The sequence below is a fragment of the Sphaerodactylus townsendi genome, linkage group LG05, assembly GCF_021028975.2.
Source record: "Sphaerodactylus townsendi isolate TG3544 linkage group LG05, MPM_Stown_v2.3, whole genome shotgun sequence".
Lineage (NCBI taxonomy): Eukaryota > Metazoa > Chordata > Lepidosauria > Squamata > Sphaerodactylidae > Sphaerodactylus > Sphaerodactylus townsendi.
The window spans coordinates 98,695,426-98,710,638 of NC_059429.1; the positions used below are offsets into that span (position 1 = coordinate 98,695,426).

Sequence of the window (15,213 nt, forward strand, 5' to 3'; positions counted from 1 at the left end):
CTATGCTTCATCTGGTTCTGTTTGATCCAAAGTAACTTTCTAGTACTGTAAGGGCCATTGTTGAATTTCCCATACGCAATATGGCTTCCACTTGCTGCCAGTGCCAGGGAAATACAACCAATCTGCACAATTCAAGCATTGGAAGGATGGTGATCATATACCCTGGTCACATTTCTTTTGCAAAAGTAATTCAATTGACATGCTTAAAGAACACCACATGCATAAAACAGGGCGGGGGAAAAAGTGGTAAACAGAGAGAACATCTGCTGAAATAACGCATTGTTCTCACAGAATGTGGACTGAAGCAAAGCAACCTCTGTTGTAGTCTCTGGGAAACATATCACAGTTCGTATTACTGGTCATTTCTTAAGATTTCTGCTTCTGTTAGACTAAAAAAATCATTGGTATTCCAGAATAATCTGCTTTGACTTCCTCTGCTGTGCACAACATTCTCTGTAAAGCAATAACATTTGATGCTGCAAGCAAAGTCACCCAAAGCACCCAATCAGAGATACAAAATATGCTTCCATGGAGACCATCAGACTCAGCCATGGGAGAGAGTGAATGCTACAGTTTAAAAAGGAGACTATATTCAAGCTCTTTGTATTGAGCACATCACAGGCAGGCAAGGTAGCTGAAGGCAGACACAGATAAAGCAAAGAAGCAGGTGGAAGGACACAAATGCTAGCAGTGTTATGATGCCCAGTACTTTAGACAATTGCGTTGTGGCTGTAGTATGAATTGCGGAGTGTGCATTTTGAATGCTGAACCAGCAGTTCATGGAGAAGCCTAAGGGTTAAACTATACATTAAGCAGGAGATCTGCAATGAGGATCTCCTGTAGTTAATTCTAAATATAAAAACAGTGCTGGGAGCGGGGTTAAAGGCGTCCCCATGCAAATCCCCTCAGATCCAAAGAGAGAAAAGTACAAATATTTGGTCCTCAAATTATTCAGACAGGTTCATTGTTATCAGACACTCGCTGAACGGAGAACTGAATTTAAACAATTTAAACAACTCAAATCCTATCTTAGTACTGGAGTAATGGAAAACAACCTGGAAATAACCTGACAAACTCGCAATACAATGCATATATTTCCTATATTATTGTCACAAAACTTGGGGCTTCCAATTTTAGGGTCTAAATTTTAAGTGCGGATTTCTAGAGTTCTGTCTTTAGAGCCATGCATGGAAAACTAGACAGAACACATGGAGACTGCTTTATATTCATGGGAAGAGCATGTGAGAAATGTCTGAGTTAATGTTGCATGCATACTGCAGCCCACTAACTGCTGTATCCTTTAAACCTTTTAAGAGAAAAACTTTGTATTAAAAGTCAAATGGTAAGATAGGTGGGAGGTGTGTTGCCTGTCATCAGTTATGTAACATGCACTAGGCAAAATATGATGTTATATTTGTACCATCACATTTCACAAATGTCACTCCCAGTTCTAGAAGGGGATCACATTCTCTCTGCAACAAAAGTATCTTGGTTTGAGTTAAGGGAGAACATGATATCTCTGCAGCAGAGCTGCTGTCTTAAAGAACTCGGGATTTTTTGCAACAACTGAACAACAGCTGTACATTTACCACGGAACAAAGCACTTGTTTAGAAAAAGCCCCTAAGGTGTCCTAGATGCATTTACAGGATAGAAAAGGCAGCTCATGTGACTAGAGCTACAAGGTAAACTTTTATCTATTTTATCTGCATCCAAGAATGGTCTACCAATAGACCGAGCAATTTAACCTTCCTAAACGTGGCCTCTTGTTTAAGATACTTTCAGAATAGCTGTCTTCTACAAAAGAGTTGAGTTGCTAAACTGCAATTCAAAGATCCCAACTTTACCATGAGAAGGAATGATGCAGAGGTAAAATTGGGCTATATGGGTTACAGTCGTTTAGAAGAGTCTGGGACAATTTCCCCCTTTTTATCAGAATAAATTTGGTGGAAACTCTGAAGATGCCAGCCACAGATGCAGGCGAAACGTCAGGAGAGAATGCTGCTAAACACAGCCATACAGCCCGGAAACCACACAGCGCCCACTTGGTGGAAACTGTTTGAAGACTGCAACTACATCCCTACTTAAAACAGCTGTATATTTTACAGCCTCCACAGTATCATCCTGTGGATACAGAAACTTTTCACAATACAGCCAGAGCCACATTGATAATCTTCTAAAATTACTCAGCATTGCTTTCACAAGGTTAGCAGAGAAACAAAAGGGTTACAGGAGAAAACGGAAGTACAAACCAAAGAAAAAGAAGAAACAGACAGACTCACAAGCAGCTTTCTTCGGTGTTTCCTCAAGTCACTGGGCTGTCAAAAGCAGGACACAGAGTAGGTAAAAGTCAGCTTAACATGCAACCATGAAACAGAAGGCAGAATGTTATTACTTTTATTAAAGTTTTATTTATTAAGATGTTTGGATGCTGCCTTTCTCACAGATCATGGGCAAGGCTTCCTACACAGACTTAAAGTAAATAATTGTAGACTTGCGAATAAGGACTTCTGAATGCAATTGTCCTATCAAATGAAGGACAGGGCTTTTCCATACCATGTTTCGATACTGCATATCTTCTTAACTGCATGGGGCTTTCTTTTCTCTTGTGGAAAGGAATGTGTGCTGCTTGTGGCTTTTCTTGTGGGTTTTTCCCCCTGCAAGATTTCTCCATGTTTTTCTGGCTTGCCTCTAAGATGGTTTGAAAAAGTGCTGGAAAAATATCAGCAACCCGCAAACCAAACTTGAATGTGACAAAGGAAACTTTGACTCTTGGGGTGATTTCCCACTGGCGATTAATCCTGGGATGGTCACCCGAAATACCCAGGTTTCCTCGCAATCTCCCCACTGCCGAACCACGGAACACAGATCAATCCCTGCTCTGTTGCTCCCCCTCTCCCTTATCCCACGTATCCCCAGTACCTGGTTGCTTGTGCAACATTTTGGCAAAACACATTACCAACCCGCATCAGTGGGGAGCTTCAGGGGCCTGATGTAGTTCAATTTCCCACCATTCACAGTGATGCAAATGCTGCCAGCCAATCAGAGTGTGGCGGTCCGTGCGCGATGCACGCGCAGTTATTTCTTTTTGTTTTTATTTCGTTTGGTTTCGTTTCGCTCAGCTTTTTCTGTTTCAGTCTAACGTTTAACCTCTCTGACGAGAGAACGAGAGCAAGGGAACGCTCAGTAAAACGTTTAAACTCAGAGGGGTGCCTTGATCACGGTCTCACATCTTCACTGGCTGACGTGATAACGTGAAGGAAAGTTCCCGCCTCAACATGGCACGACAGCCAATCAGGAGAGACCCGCCAAGCATGACAGTGGGGATTGTTGCATTTCTGGAATCCGATGCAAGCCTACAAGTCTTCCCTGGAAAAATGGTGCAGTGAGGATGTTGAATCCGCAATGAAAAGTTGTGGTTCATTTTGAAATTTGGATTAATCTACTTTTAATTTTCAGTGGGAAATCGCCCTTGAAAGCTACCCTGAAAATCTTGCTGGTCTCTAAGGTGCTACTGGACTCAAATCTAAATGTTCTACTGCAGAGTACTATCACAACCCTCTGAAACTATCAGCAAACCACACTGTCTGTAAGGCAGCAAACCCCATGCATTCAAGAAGCTGAGCTGCATCAGTGTTGAAAAGCCTATTGTAAAAAGAACTAAAGAGGAACTGTTAAGGGCTTAAGAGAAGACAATGTGACATGGCTGCAATACATCCAATCATTTTAAAGAAGGTACTGTATACTATTAAATAACCCAGTTGTGTGTCTAGTCTTGTATATCCCCCCTTCCCTGCTTACCAGGGTCATGCTGCATATTCGATCAAGATCTTGAGCTGCACTGCGAGAGGTGAGTTTGGGAGTGGAGCGCCCACTGATAGGAGGAGATGAGCTGGCCAAGGATAGTGCAGTTAGGGAGGTGGGGATGGATGCTCTCTTGCGCAGCTGTGTTAAATTCAGGGCCTCCATGCTACCACTGGTAACACGGCTCTGCAATTGTTCAGCACGCAGCTCTGTGGACTCTTTTTCCTCCTGGATCATTCTAAAGAATAATATGTATCTCAGCACTGCACCTTCAAACATATCCTCTATGTAAGTACCACTTGGAATTCATCATAGGTATTGTCCACATTCAACCAATTTTCAAGGAATTAAAAGGCACAACATCCCCAGCTGACAGAACTCAAATATCACCCAGACAGTCATTATTTGCCTTTCTTCGACCTGATATTTTATTCATTTTCCAGAAAGTCTATCCAGTACTTTCACTAGACAGTGAACATTTATGTGGCTAATCAAGGTGGTCCATGTTCAGATGCAAGTGCAGGAGTTGGTTAGACTACAGTCCTTCAGACATCACTATCAAACTTTGTAACAGCTATTATTTCAGATAGTCTGGAGTCCCTTCTGCACAGATTTTTAAGAGTTTCAAATCTGAAGATTTTTAAGAGTTTCAACAAACCTTTTTATTACAAGCTGAGACCCAGATTGTTATTTGGGCTCCATTCAGCCCATTTCTTGCAAATTTAAAAATGCAAGGTAATGTTGATTACAATAGTAATATATTAACACAAACCACTCAAGTTCCTATTCTGCACTTCCAGTTTTGTGATGTTACTGGATTCCTGTACTTTGGATCCTTGATGTGCAAAAGGCTCAGTTAAAATCAAATACTTGCTATGGACTCACAACTATGGGAATGAGGAGAGGATATATAACCACTATATCCTCTCTTGTCTGATGGGTGATACACTTCTGTTTGGTATAGTACTGGTTCAGTGCATAACACACTGGTTCAGTACTGAGACCGCATTAGCAGCCTGCCCTTAGAACTAAAATGGCATTATTTGTCCCTATGTGGATGAAATATTCTGAGGAAACTGGATTTCCTTTCAATTCTCCCTTTTAACATTTGTTCCTTTGTTTATAGGTTTCCAAAGACAGAATGCTGAAATACTGCCTTTCTTTCTTCTTTATGTATTGTGAAGATTTTAGAGATCTTCAGAAGAAAGAAACTAGAGAGGAATGAAGAGTTCGTACTTTCTGTTACAAATCCAGGGCTCTGGGATTTTGACCCAGTCCCTCAGTATCTATCCTTGAGTTTCCAGAATGGTTGAAGTCCACATACAGAATATTTGTTCCCTTCTAAGAAAACACTACACAGTCCTAGAGATAAATTACACAGCTATTTGTTTCATGACTATGCATGGTCAGATCATGCATATACAGGTCAATTGCCTATGGACTGGACTGATGGATTTCATACCTGATCTCCTCATTGATGGCATCCAGCTGTTCCTGCAGCATCATGGCAAGGGTCTGGGCATCAGAGTGACCACTAGGAGACAGCATGTCCATAGAACTGAAGACTGTCTCCCGGTCATCTTCATCAACATCAGAGATTTCTGGATCACTGTCAAAGGAGTGAGCTGTGGTGGCCAAGACCCCACCTGGTTGAGTAAGCTCCCAGTCCTGCACGCAACAAATCATAAGATAGCTGACATGAAGCACCATCTCGCCATCTCTGTTAGAAGTCAACATATTACCATCATGCTCAAATATCAATATGGAGTGACACAGGAAATAATGCATTTTGAAAGCTGTACCATGCCCTTCCATATCCAATCTTGATTGTGCTGTGTTGAGATTGTGCCTCAGGGAAATCTGGACTTGGTCAAGTGAAGATTTCCTACCGCTGAGAGACATGCCTCGCCAAAACGCAGGCCTTTACATTGATTCTATTGACATTTGACAACATAGAGTATCATCTCCCACCCAGCCATGCAGTTAGTTGGTTCCTTTTCCCAGCTGTAAGTGGTACCCAGGCTGGGCTTCCTGTAACATCGGTCAGACAAGAAAGTAGGCATGCTTACAGAGATGGCAGTGAAGCAGGATAAGAAACATCAGCCTTGTTATTTGAAGAACAGTCGGATGTTTAATACCCTGGTTTTCTCTACCATAAGGAGTCTCAAAACAGCAGCTTACAATTACCTTCCTCTCACTCCCCCACAACAGGCACCTTGTAAAGTAGGTGGAGTTGAGAGTTCTGAGGGAAGTGTTACTAGCCCAAGGTCACCCAGCAGGCTTCATGCAGAGGGTTGGGGAATCAAACCTGGTTCTCCAGTTTAGAATCTGCTGCTCTTTACACCACACTGACTCTCAGATGGCTGAGCCAGGTTGGAAAGTGACAACCTGGGTCTATGTTAATAAGAGGTCTGCAGATACATCCTCACAATTAATTCACAAGGAATAGAAAACTTCACAGCTAGAATTCACTTTGCTGTTTCAATGATTTTATTATGCTTAAAAACTGTACTGGCATTTTGCTTTGTTACAGATATGTAGAAGAAAGCAAGAAAGACTCTTTTGGCCAAAAACGCCGTCCCTGGGCAGCTGTTTGCACAGGCAGCGTGTCCTGTGCGGCCCCCAGCAAGGGAGGTTTTTGGAAAGCACCCACTTTCCCGTCCCCCCCCCCACTCACGTCCTCCAGCGTCGGTCTGGAGGGCTGCTGAGACCCGCCCACGCTGCCCTCTGACCCTTGGAGGTCAGAGGGCAGCATGGGCGGGTCCCTGCAGCCCTCCAGACTGACACTGGAGGACGAGGGAAGTGGGGGAGATGCAGAAGAGGCAACTCCATGTGGAGCCGCCTCTTTTGTGCTGGTAACCTCATGCGGGGGGGGAGCCGCTTCGCACGACTTCCCAAGTACGAATGAAGCCTCTCCCTGGTTCCTCCCCTCCACCGGCATAATTTCTGCTGGTGGAGAGGCGCCCTTTCCGCTGGGCGGAAAGGGCCTTAGTTTAGTTGATCTATCAAGTACAGATAAATATGGCACAGCTTCATTGCCACATAAGAAATTCCCTATACTTCCCAAGTCTCTGTTAGCAGGCAGGTGCTAAATGTTTAGCTGATTACACCGGTGGTCACAATTTGCTCAAATATTTCCATTACCATCACAGCAGGAAAAAGCTGCAGATAAAATTACCCGCTACAAATCTGCCAATATTCTGTTATATCCAGGATCTGTCAGTTCTGTACAGAGTGAACTTATTACATTAGAGCTTAACAAATAGTAACTAATCAACCCTCTCCAACCCTTGAAGAAAACAAATTCACCAAGGACTCTACTAGTATCTCCTGATGTTGTCTTTTTGTTCATGTATTTCATAGTCTGTACTGATGAGAGTCCAAACTCACTGAAACTGAAGTTAGCACCAAGTTGGAATATCAACTTTAAGTCTAACCATCAAACACATGAATTGACACCCTCTTCTCCCAAAGTGCATAACAGTAAAACAGAAAAGCCATTCTAAATGCAATTGTATCAAGTTTCTGAACTGACTGGCGACTGTACATGAAGGCTGGTTTACAATCACATTTCAACCTTTCTGCACTTTATAAGGCATGTGTAATTTTGCTCCATATGGTCACTGTCACTAAAAACGCTTCTCAGCTTGTAACCATATCAGTAGTATTCAGCAATTCCTGTCATGGGCTGTTAGTTAAATACCTAAGCACTTCACTAACACATTTATAGCTGGAGATGCTCACAATAATTAAAACCATAACAATACAATAAAACAAATCCCAGTACCACAGCCAAATAAGGGCTGTACCAGGCTTCCTCCTTGTCCAGATTTCACAGTTTGGCAAAGATCCTTTGAAACTTCATATCACCACCCTCTGCAAAAGCCCATCAAATAAGTACTGTTCTGGCCACCATCCAGTAGCCTTTCTGCACAACAGGGAGTCTTATTCCTTCAGAGAAGGCTAGCCTGCAGCTGTTACTGCCATGTGAAAGCCTAAAGCCCTTTATTTAAAAGGCCCAGGACATCTGCTGCAGCTGTTGCCATCACAAACATTTGGTGATATGCTACAAGATGCAGGCGTAACTGGAGCTGCCCACTGAAGATTAGTGGGAGTTTTACCTTGGAGGGTTCTTCTCGCAGAGCTCCAAATCGGCCCTTTGGTGCCCGGTGAAGGCTAGACGGGGTTCCAAAGGGCTCAACTGGTGCATGGACCATAGTACTCAGGGGATACCGGAGGTCTGGAGTGCTTCCAACAAGGGACCTATGGATAAACAGTCATGAAGCAAGATATTTCACTTTTCTGAGTAAAGCAGAATTACTTCAATAAATAATTCAAACATCATATAAAGTCTCTTTTTGAATGGCCGATCTCCCTCAATTTAATTACATTTTAATATGTTTTTCTCTTTCCATTTTTATTAAGTATCCTAAAGTTAGGAGTACTCTCAGTGACTGCAACAGCACACACATTGAATGCAATACAATATCATCCAAATGGTCTGAAAAGCCTCCAAAGCATTAAGATAATCACAGATCTAGAAAAACAAGAGTATCTTTCATTCGGGACTGGCAAAACCAAAAGCTGCTCCCAGGAACAGACAAGGAACACACAAAGCAGCAGATAATCGTGGCTGAGAGAAAGAAAGAGAGAATACACATATCCTCGCAAATGCTGATTCATCACTGATACCAAAGAAGAAGAATCAAAACTGAATGAGGCAGGGGGAACAGTGCTGCTCATCATAGCTCTGTCACTTGGTACAAACAAGCCCTTGAACTAAGTTTTAGATTTTAAAAAAAAGGTTGCTTGCACATGACCCACGTACACCCTCCCCCAACTGAAGTGGGTTTTCAGAGAGGTGGTCTTCTGTACAACTCTCTTGCGCTGTCACCCACTTTCCAGGGTGTCCCTGGCCCTGCTCTGCAGTTTCCCAAACCTGGTTAAACATCATACTTATTTGGCAAGAGTGTATTATGGCAAGAGTGTATTTGGCAAGAGTGTGGAGGGGAAGGTATCGATTTCTGCACATCCATGCCTATAGATGGGGCAATTTCCTCCCCATTTCCCCTCATGCCCACTATTCTCCCTTTAAAAATTATACCGGTATTTCCATAAACCTTTAAAAAATCAGTAGAAGACATTTTGCTATTGTGTCCCACTGACTTCTAAAAATGGCAAAAAGTCTGTCAGAGGTGCTGGGAAGAAAGTGGCAAGCTTGAAGAACAGCATGGAGAAAACTGCCATGCAGAGTCTCCATTGCAATGGTGAACATCTGTGGCCATGAGAGCAAAATGGGGAACTGTCCTCAAGTGAAAATAATTAATAAACCCATCCTCCTTTCTCAAATGACCTCAGACAAAGTAAACTATTCTGTTGAAGAAGAATGAGGAGGAGGAGGAGGAGGTGGTGGTTTGGATTTATATCCTGCCTTTCTCTCCTGTAAGGAGTCTTAAAGTGGTTTACAAACTCCTCCTCCTTCCTCTCTCCATAACAGACATCTTGTGAGGTAGACAGGGCTGAGAGAGTTCTGAGAGAACTGTGACTGGCCCAAGATCACCTAGCAGGCTGCATGTGAAGGAGTGGGATATCAAACTCAGTTCTCCAGATTAGAGTTGCTGCACTTAACCACTACACTACAGTAGTTCTCCAAGAGGAAGAACAATGCAAAAGGATGCTGTGAATGTTTTCTAAGGCTGAAAAGAGGAAAGTGGAGCCAAGGTGCCAATCGTCAGCTCCCCTGAACTGATCCTTTTTGGATCCTTTTTTCTAGCTAAGGCAAATATACGCACAACATCAATTCTCATTATTCATCCTATTTGATTGAGATCATTATGTTAACTTGAACAAACACTCAATTCCTCTTATGGTGGTTGCCTCAGAGCAGTTTGTGGACTGAGGACCCATTCTGAGGGCATGCTAAAATTAAGCAGATCTAAGAAGATCTCCTGGAAATACCATGCATGCCACTTTGCTCTATTATGAAAGATATGCACAATAGGAATAAAATAAATAACATAATCAGAACCAGAGACAACTGAATTAGGCATTAACTTTTAACTATTTTAAAATATGGAAGCAAATACTAAATACTGGTATATGAGTGCACATGCAACATTTTTTAAAAATTGTATATATTTTTAAAAATTCAAAATCATATATAAATCATGTTTTCATCAGCTCAGTTTAATGTATGCCACAATAAGTTCATATATAAGCCATGAAGCCTTCTCTCATCACACTGGCTGACCTTGGGACCCATTTCAGTCTGGAAAGAAGGAGATCAAAGGAAAAGTAACAGCTGAGATCCACAGTGAGTGCAGGTCTTTCCAATACTACCAAGTGGTTTCTCAGTGTTGCAGAAACACACACACACACACACACACACACACACACACACACACACACACACATCTCTGCCTACACATGACGAAGTCTCTCCTTATACCCAGCAGACGCCTCAATCAGTAGTCATCAGTTTCAACCACCCCTGCAAAAACAGCTAATCTTTGATCTCCAATATTTCTCTAGATGGAAAGCTCTTCAAGACTGCATATGCTGCTCATGGAATATGTAAACTGTTCATTACTGAAACTTGTGCCAGATATTTATACAATAGTGCTTGAACAACCCTCACAAAGGGTGCTACATGTTCTACTTTGTGGCTGATGAAAAAAAAAATCTTAACCTCTCAATGTCTGGTGACTACACAAATAAAGAGCTCAGTTCAGCCCTGACACAAATGTGTCAGTTCACAGACAAAGTACTGAACTCAAGTCTCTTTTTTATGGTTTCATCATGAAGCCTTGGTTTTGTTGCAATGGACAACCCGTTCTGATCAAATCATACTCAGAGTGGGTTTGGGGACAACATTTGTGTCCTTTTTCCAGAATGGCATGGGAAAGGAAAATTTGGCTTGCTAGTAAATTTCTGGCAATAAGTACAAGTTTCCACAAGTTTCAGATTTCAGCAATCCAAATCCTATTGTGTTGCTTATTGGATGTCCCATCCTGTTGATTGCATTGTCTTATACTGCATGCTCTGACTTGACTCTGGGTGAGAACAGTGAACTATAAATGACATAAATGAACAATAAAGCAGACAGATACAAAATGAAGCTACACACATGAGCACTGATGGATGTAGGATGAATACATCTGATGTTCTGAAGCTCATTAGAAGCCATTCCTCCTATCCGTTAGACTGCAACACAATGGACAGCTGCAGTGTTGCAAAAGTTTGTCTGTGTTATCTATTATGCCAGCATGCATGTTATGTAGCTGTGCCCTCTACTGGATCACTCAGAAATATCAGATTTTAACTCCTACATATTATTAGGCCAGTTCAGCACTTTAGTGGAGATAAAAGGAATTTTGTACTTTTTTCTTCTGTAATAGTAATCATATATCTGAAATGTATCTGTCCATGCATACATACTAGTAAAGTAAGTCATCTGTATATAGGGAGCACAAATAGGGATTCTCTGCCAATGTTGTGGGGAAATGTTCATTTTCTGAAATTCCCCACAATCAACTCTAGCTGCCAGGGAAAAATATCTTCAGCTGCAGAGGGCACTGTAGGGGTGCCAGCCCTGATCAGAGATAGCAGAGTTTATACATGTAAGTAAGCACACACACACACACACACACACACACACAAGCGCATACGTGCGCAAGTGTGTGTTTCTGTGTGTGTTTTAAGTGCCGTCAAGTAGCTTCTTAATCAAGTAGCTATGAATTCACAGCTTCCAGAACATCCCACACAGGTCTTGCAAACTCAGGGCTATGACTTTCTTGACTGCATGAATCTATGTCATGTTGGGCCTTCGCTATTTTTTTCCAGTAATGTGGCATCATCACCATATCTCAAATGGTTAATGTTCCTTCTACCAATTTTCATGCCACCTTCATCTAAATTTAATCCAGATTTCCTTACACTATGATCTTCATATATACTGAAGAGATAGGGAGATAAAATATATCGTTGTCTGACACCTTTTTCAATTGGAAACCATTCTATTTCTCCACATTCTGTCCTAACAGCAGCCTCTTGACCGGAGTATAAATTGCAGATCAAGACAATCAGATGTTGTGGTACACCCATTTCTTTTAAAACCAACCACTTAGTTTTTCATGATCTACACAGTCTAAAGCTTTGCTTAGATCTTCTGAAATTCTCTCATATACTACAATAACCAATGGAATTTTGCAGGATGATCTCTCATATCACTTCATCTTCTGAATCCAGCTAGAATATCAGGCATTTTTCTACCCATATACGATAACAGTCTTTTTGAAAGGGTTTAAGCATCACTTTATTCATGTGAGAAAAGTCCGATAGTTGCTGAAGTCATTGACATCTCCTTTTTTGGAACTCGAATGCAGATTAGGCATTTCTGGTCTGAGAGTCATTGTTTTGTTTTCCATGTTGGCATGTTTTTGTTAAACCATTTCTGTGGCTTGGGACAACTCTAGTGATATCCTATTTATTCCTGCCAATTTCTGCAAAATTACTGTCAGTGCAGCTTTCATTCCATTTTCTAAAACTATTCGTTCTTCAAAAGTTTATTTGAAGGAATCTATTTTCTTTTTAATCTCCTCTGCATAATTTTCAGTTTATTTTTCTGGTTGTTTCTTTATTTTGTCCTTTTCACTTAATTAACATACAGCAGAACAGAAAGTAATTGTGTGGAGTCATGTCACCATAGTTATCATAAGAAGGGGCAAATCTTTCCCCTCCACCAGTGGCCCTGAATGAAAGAAAGCCAAGGTCTCTGAAGAGACTAGAGAAAGCAATACACAATTCAGAAGCCATATGCCATTGGAGAACTGTCTCTGAGGCCCAAGTTCTTCCTTCCCTTGTGATGGGAGGAAAAACATAAAAGAAAGAAAAACTGCAGGCAGACTAAGTATTTATGTGGGTGCTTTTGCCATTATTTAAAAATATTTCTAAAAATCCTTACAGCTAGAAATAAATTAAAATAAAAACTAGTGGAACAAAAATTATTACTAAGTAAGCTCTGCCATAATGCAATCAGTTTGTAAATAGAAACGAAAGCCTGCACTTCACGTGTCATTGGATATAATTTACGAGTTCCCCCACTTGGATCCAGTCATGATCAACTTCAAGACCTCAAAATATAGTAAGAAAAAGTAACCAAGCAGCACCTAGTAAAGTAATTGAAGACAGCATTTCATCTTGGAAGCACTTGATAGGTTAAATTTTTTAAAGCCCTGAACATTTTGCTATGCCATGGAAAAGTAACAGAGCAGCCTTACCTTGTATGGACACTGTCAATAAAAGATCCACTTCTTGTCTTCAACTGATCAATTTCTAATCGCAATTTCTCAATTTCTTCTGACAGCCTTCTCTGTTCAGAATAAAATGAGAAATGGTTTCTCTATAGCAAGTATCATCAAACTTTTCCAGATGACAACTTCCATAAAAAACAACCATGTCAAACATGTTTAACACATTAAGTAAAGACACATTTCATGCAGGTAATGGCAGAGGACCGCTCTGAAGGCAAAACAATGAAGCAAAGAATTTCAAAAGAACTATCTAAGCTTGGACTTACATTTTTAAAAATCCTGCAAGACGAGTATTAGTGCTTTTACTACAAATTGGGAGAAAATGCCACATTCAGCAAAGAACTGAAAAGCAAATTGTGTCAAGGCAGCCATCAGTCATGAGAAAGTGACACTGGAAATTTGGCTTCACTCATTAGAAACAAATTATCCAGAAAGGAGCTGTATAGGCCATTTGATTTCAGTTCCTTACAGCCACTGCTGAAATGGACACTATCCAATAGGTGCCTGTGACAGCTGGGAAAGGATTAGAAAAGAATCTTATCTGACCAGCAAGAAAATATTATGGGCTTTGTGTACTAAAAAAATAATCTGTGAAACAGAAGCATAGCACCAAAGGAAAATGAATAACTATCTAGCATTTGTTATATAAAATGTATAAAATGTATAATCTAAAAAGGCTCTTGTTGTGACCTGGATGGTCCAGGCTACCCTGATCTATTCAGATCTTAGAAGCTGAGCAGGGTTGGCCCTGGTTAGTTATTGGAGAGGAAGGTCATGGTCACTACACAGAGATGGGCAATGACAAACTACCTCTGTTTACCACTTGTCTTGAAAATCCTACAGAGTCACCCTACATCAGCTGCAACTCGACGACACTTTACACATACACAAAAAGGATCCCAGTCTTTCCTACTACTAATGACAGGGTTCTCTAGTTGAACATTCATGATCATAATAGGTAGTGCAATGATAATTTGATATATTAAGTGCTCTGGTTTAATGGGAAGTAATCAGAACCAAAATATAAGCAAAAACACCAGCGACTTTCAAAAAATATCCAATCATCTCAGCCACAATGAGACTGGACCACAGCTATTCACATTTTAACTTCCTGACATAATCCAGATGCCATTCCTGGTAAAATTACACTGAATATGCAGTGCTACATTTGGACTTTATGGGATCACCAAAGGCCTCAGTGAGATTACACTGTTAACAGAAGAATGCAGTTTAGGATCAGTCTTTTTCACTATAAAAGAGGAGCCAGCAGGAATGCATAGCAACATATAGCCACTTAAAACAATTTGTGCAGGTGGATCTACTGATGATATTGTTATAATCATCTTCTAATCATGCAATGCCAGGACTTTTTTTGAGGCAGTAAAATACACATTAACAGAAAAGCATGCCTGATGATCTTTGCAAAGTGCCCTGGAATGGTGTTTACCTTGTCGTGTTGCTGTTCCTCAATCTGTTTTTGGGTATTTTCTAGTTCTTGTAACAATGTGTTCTTGAAAAGGAAAGATAAGTAATTACAAAGGTGATGGTAAGGAGACCATCTGGAAAGCTGAGAAAACACCTCAGTGAGGCCACACTGAAAGGCTCCATATTAGAAAAGGAGGGAGATAATTCAGGAGTTTGAGCCCCCTGTGAGTCAGATATCCTGGCAGCTGGCTCATGGTCAACTCAGCCATCCATCCATTCCTTGGTCGATAAATGAGTACCTAGCTCATAGCTAGGGGGTAAAGAATAGCCGGGGAAAGCAATGGCAAACTACCCCACAAAAATGGCTTGCCTATGAAATCTCTCAGTGGTACCCCAGGGTCGGACACAACTGAAGGGGAAACTTTACCTTTTACCTAATTCTAGGAAGGCCTAGCATGCCTTCCACAGGCAACATTCTTGACATCTGTATTTGGCCACAGGCTGACTTTGGGGATAGTGCGAGCATTGACTCATACCAAGTCTAACTATCAGACAACTAATTTGAAGTGCTGTGGACAAAGGTGGTAGTCACATGACGATCCTCCATTGAACAGTACAGTTCTATGCAACAGAATAACAGTTTGAGTGAGTGACCCAGAAACCTTCACAGTAGTA

The 15,213-nt window shown here is 41.2% G+C and overlaps 1 protein-coding gene across 13 annotated transcripts in view; it reads right to left on the reverse strand.

Annotated features, from left to right (window-relative positions):
* The window catches only part of PPFIA4 (PTPRF interacting protein alpha 4), a 146,973-nt gene that overhangs the window by 27,364 nt on the left and 104,396 nt on the right, over nucleotides 1–15,213 (reverse strand). For 12 of the 13 annotated variants that reach the window (XM_048497282.1, XM_048497280.1, XM_048497289.1 and 9 more), the window contains 6 exons: nucleotides 14,561–14,623; nucleotides 13,081–13,172; nucleotides 7,924–8,065; nucleotides 5,265–5,470; nucleotides 3,800–4,040; nucleotides 2,281–2,316 (listed from right to left, as the gene is read on the reverse strand). In XM_048497282.1, the coding sequence (XP_048353239.1) occupies nucleotides 2,281–2,316; nucleotides 3,800–4,040; nucleotides 5,265–5,470; nucleotides 7,924–8,065; nucleotides 13,081–13,172; nucleotides 14,561–14,623 (780 nt within the window). The remainder of the gene's footprint in view (nucleotides 1–2,280; nucleotides 2,317–3,799; nucleotides 4,041–5,264; nucleotides 5,471–7,923; nucleotides 8,066–13,080; nucleotides 13,173–14,560; nucleotides 14,624–15,213) is intronic. The other variant, XM_048497290.1, reaches the window with a different exon arrangement.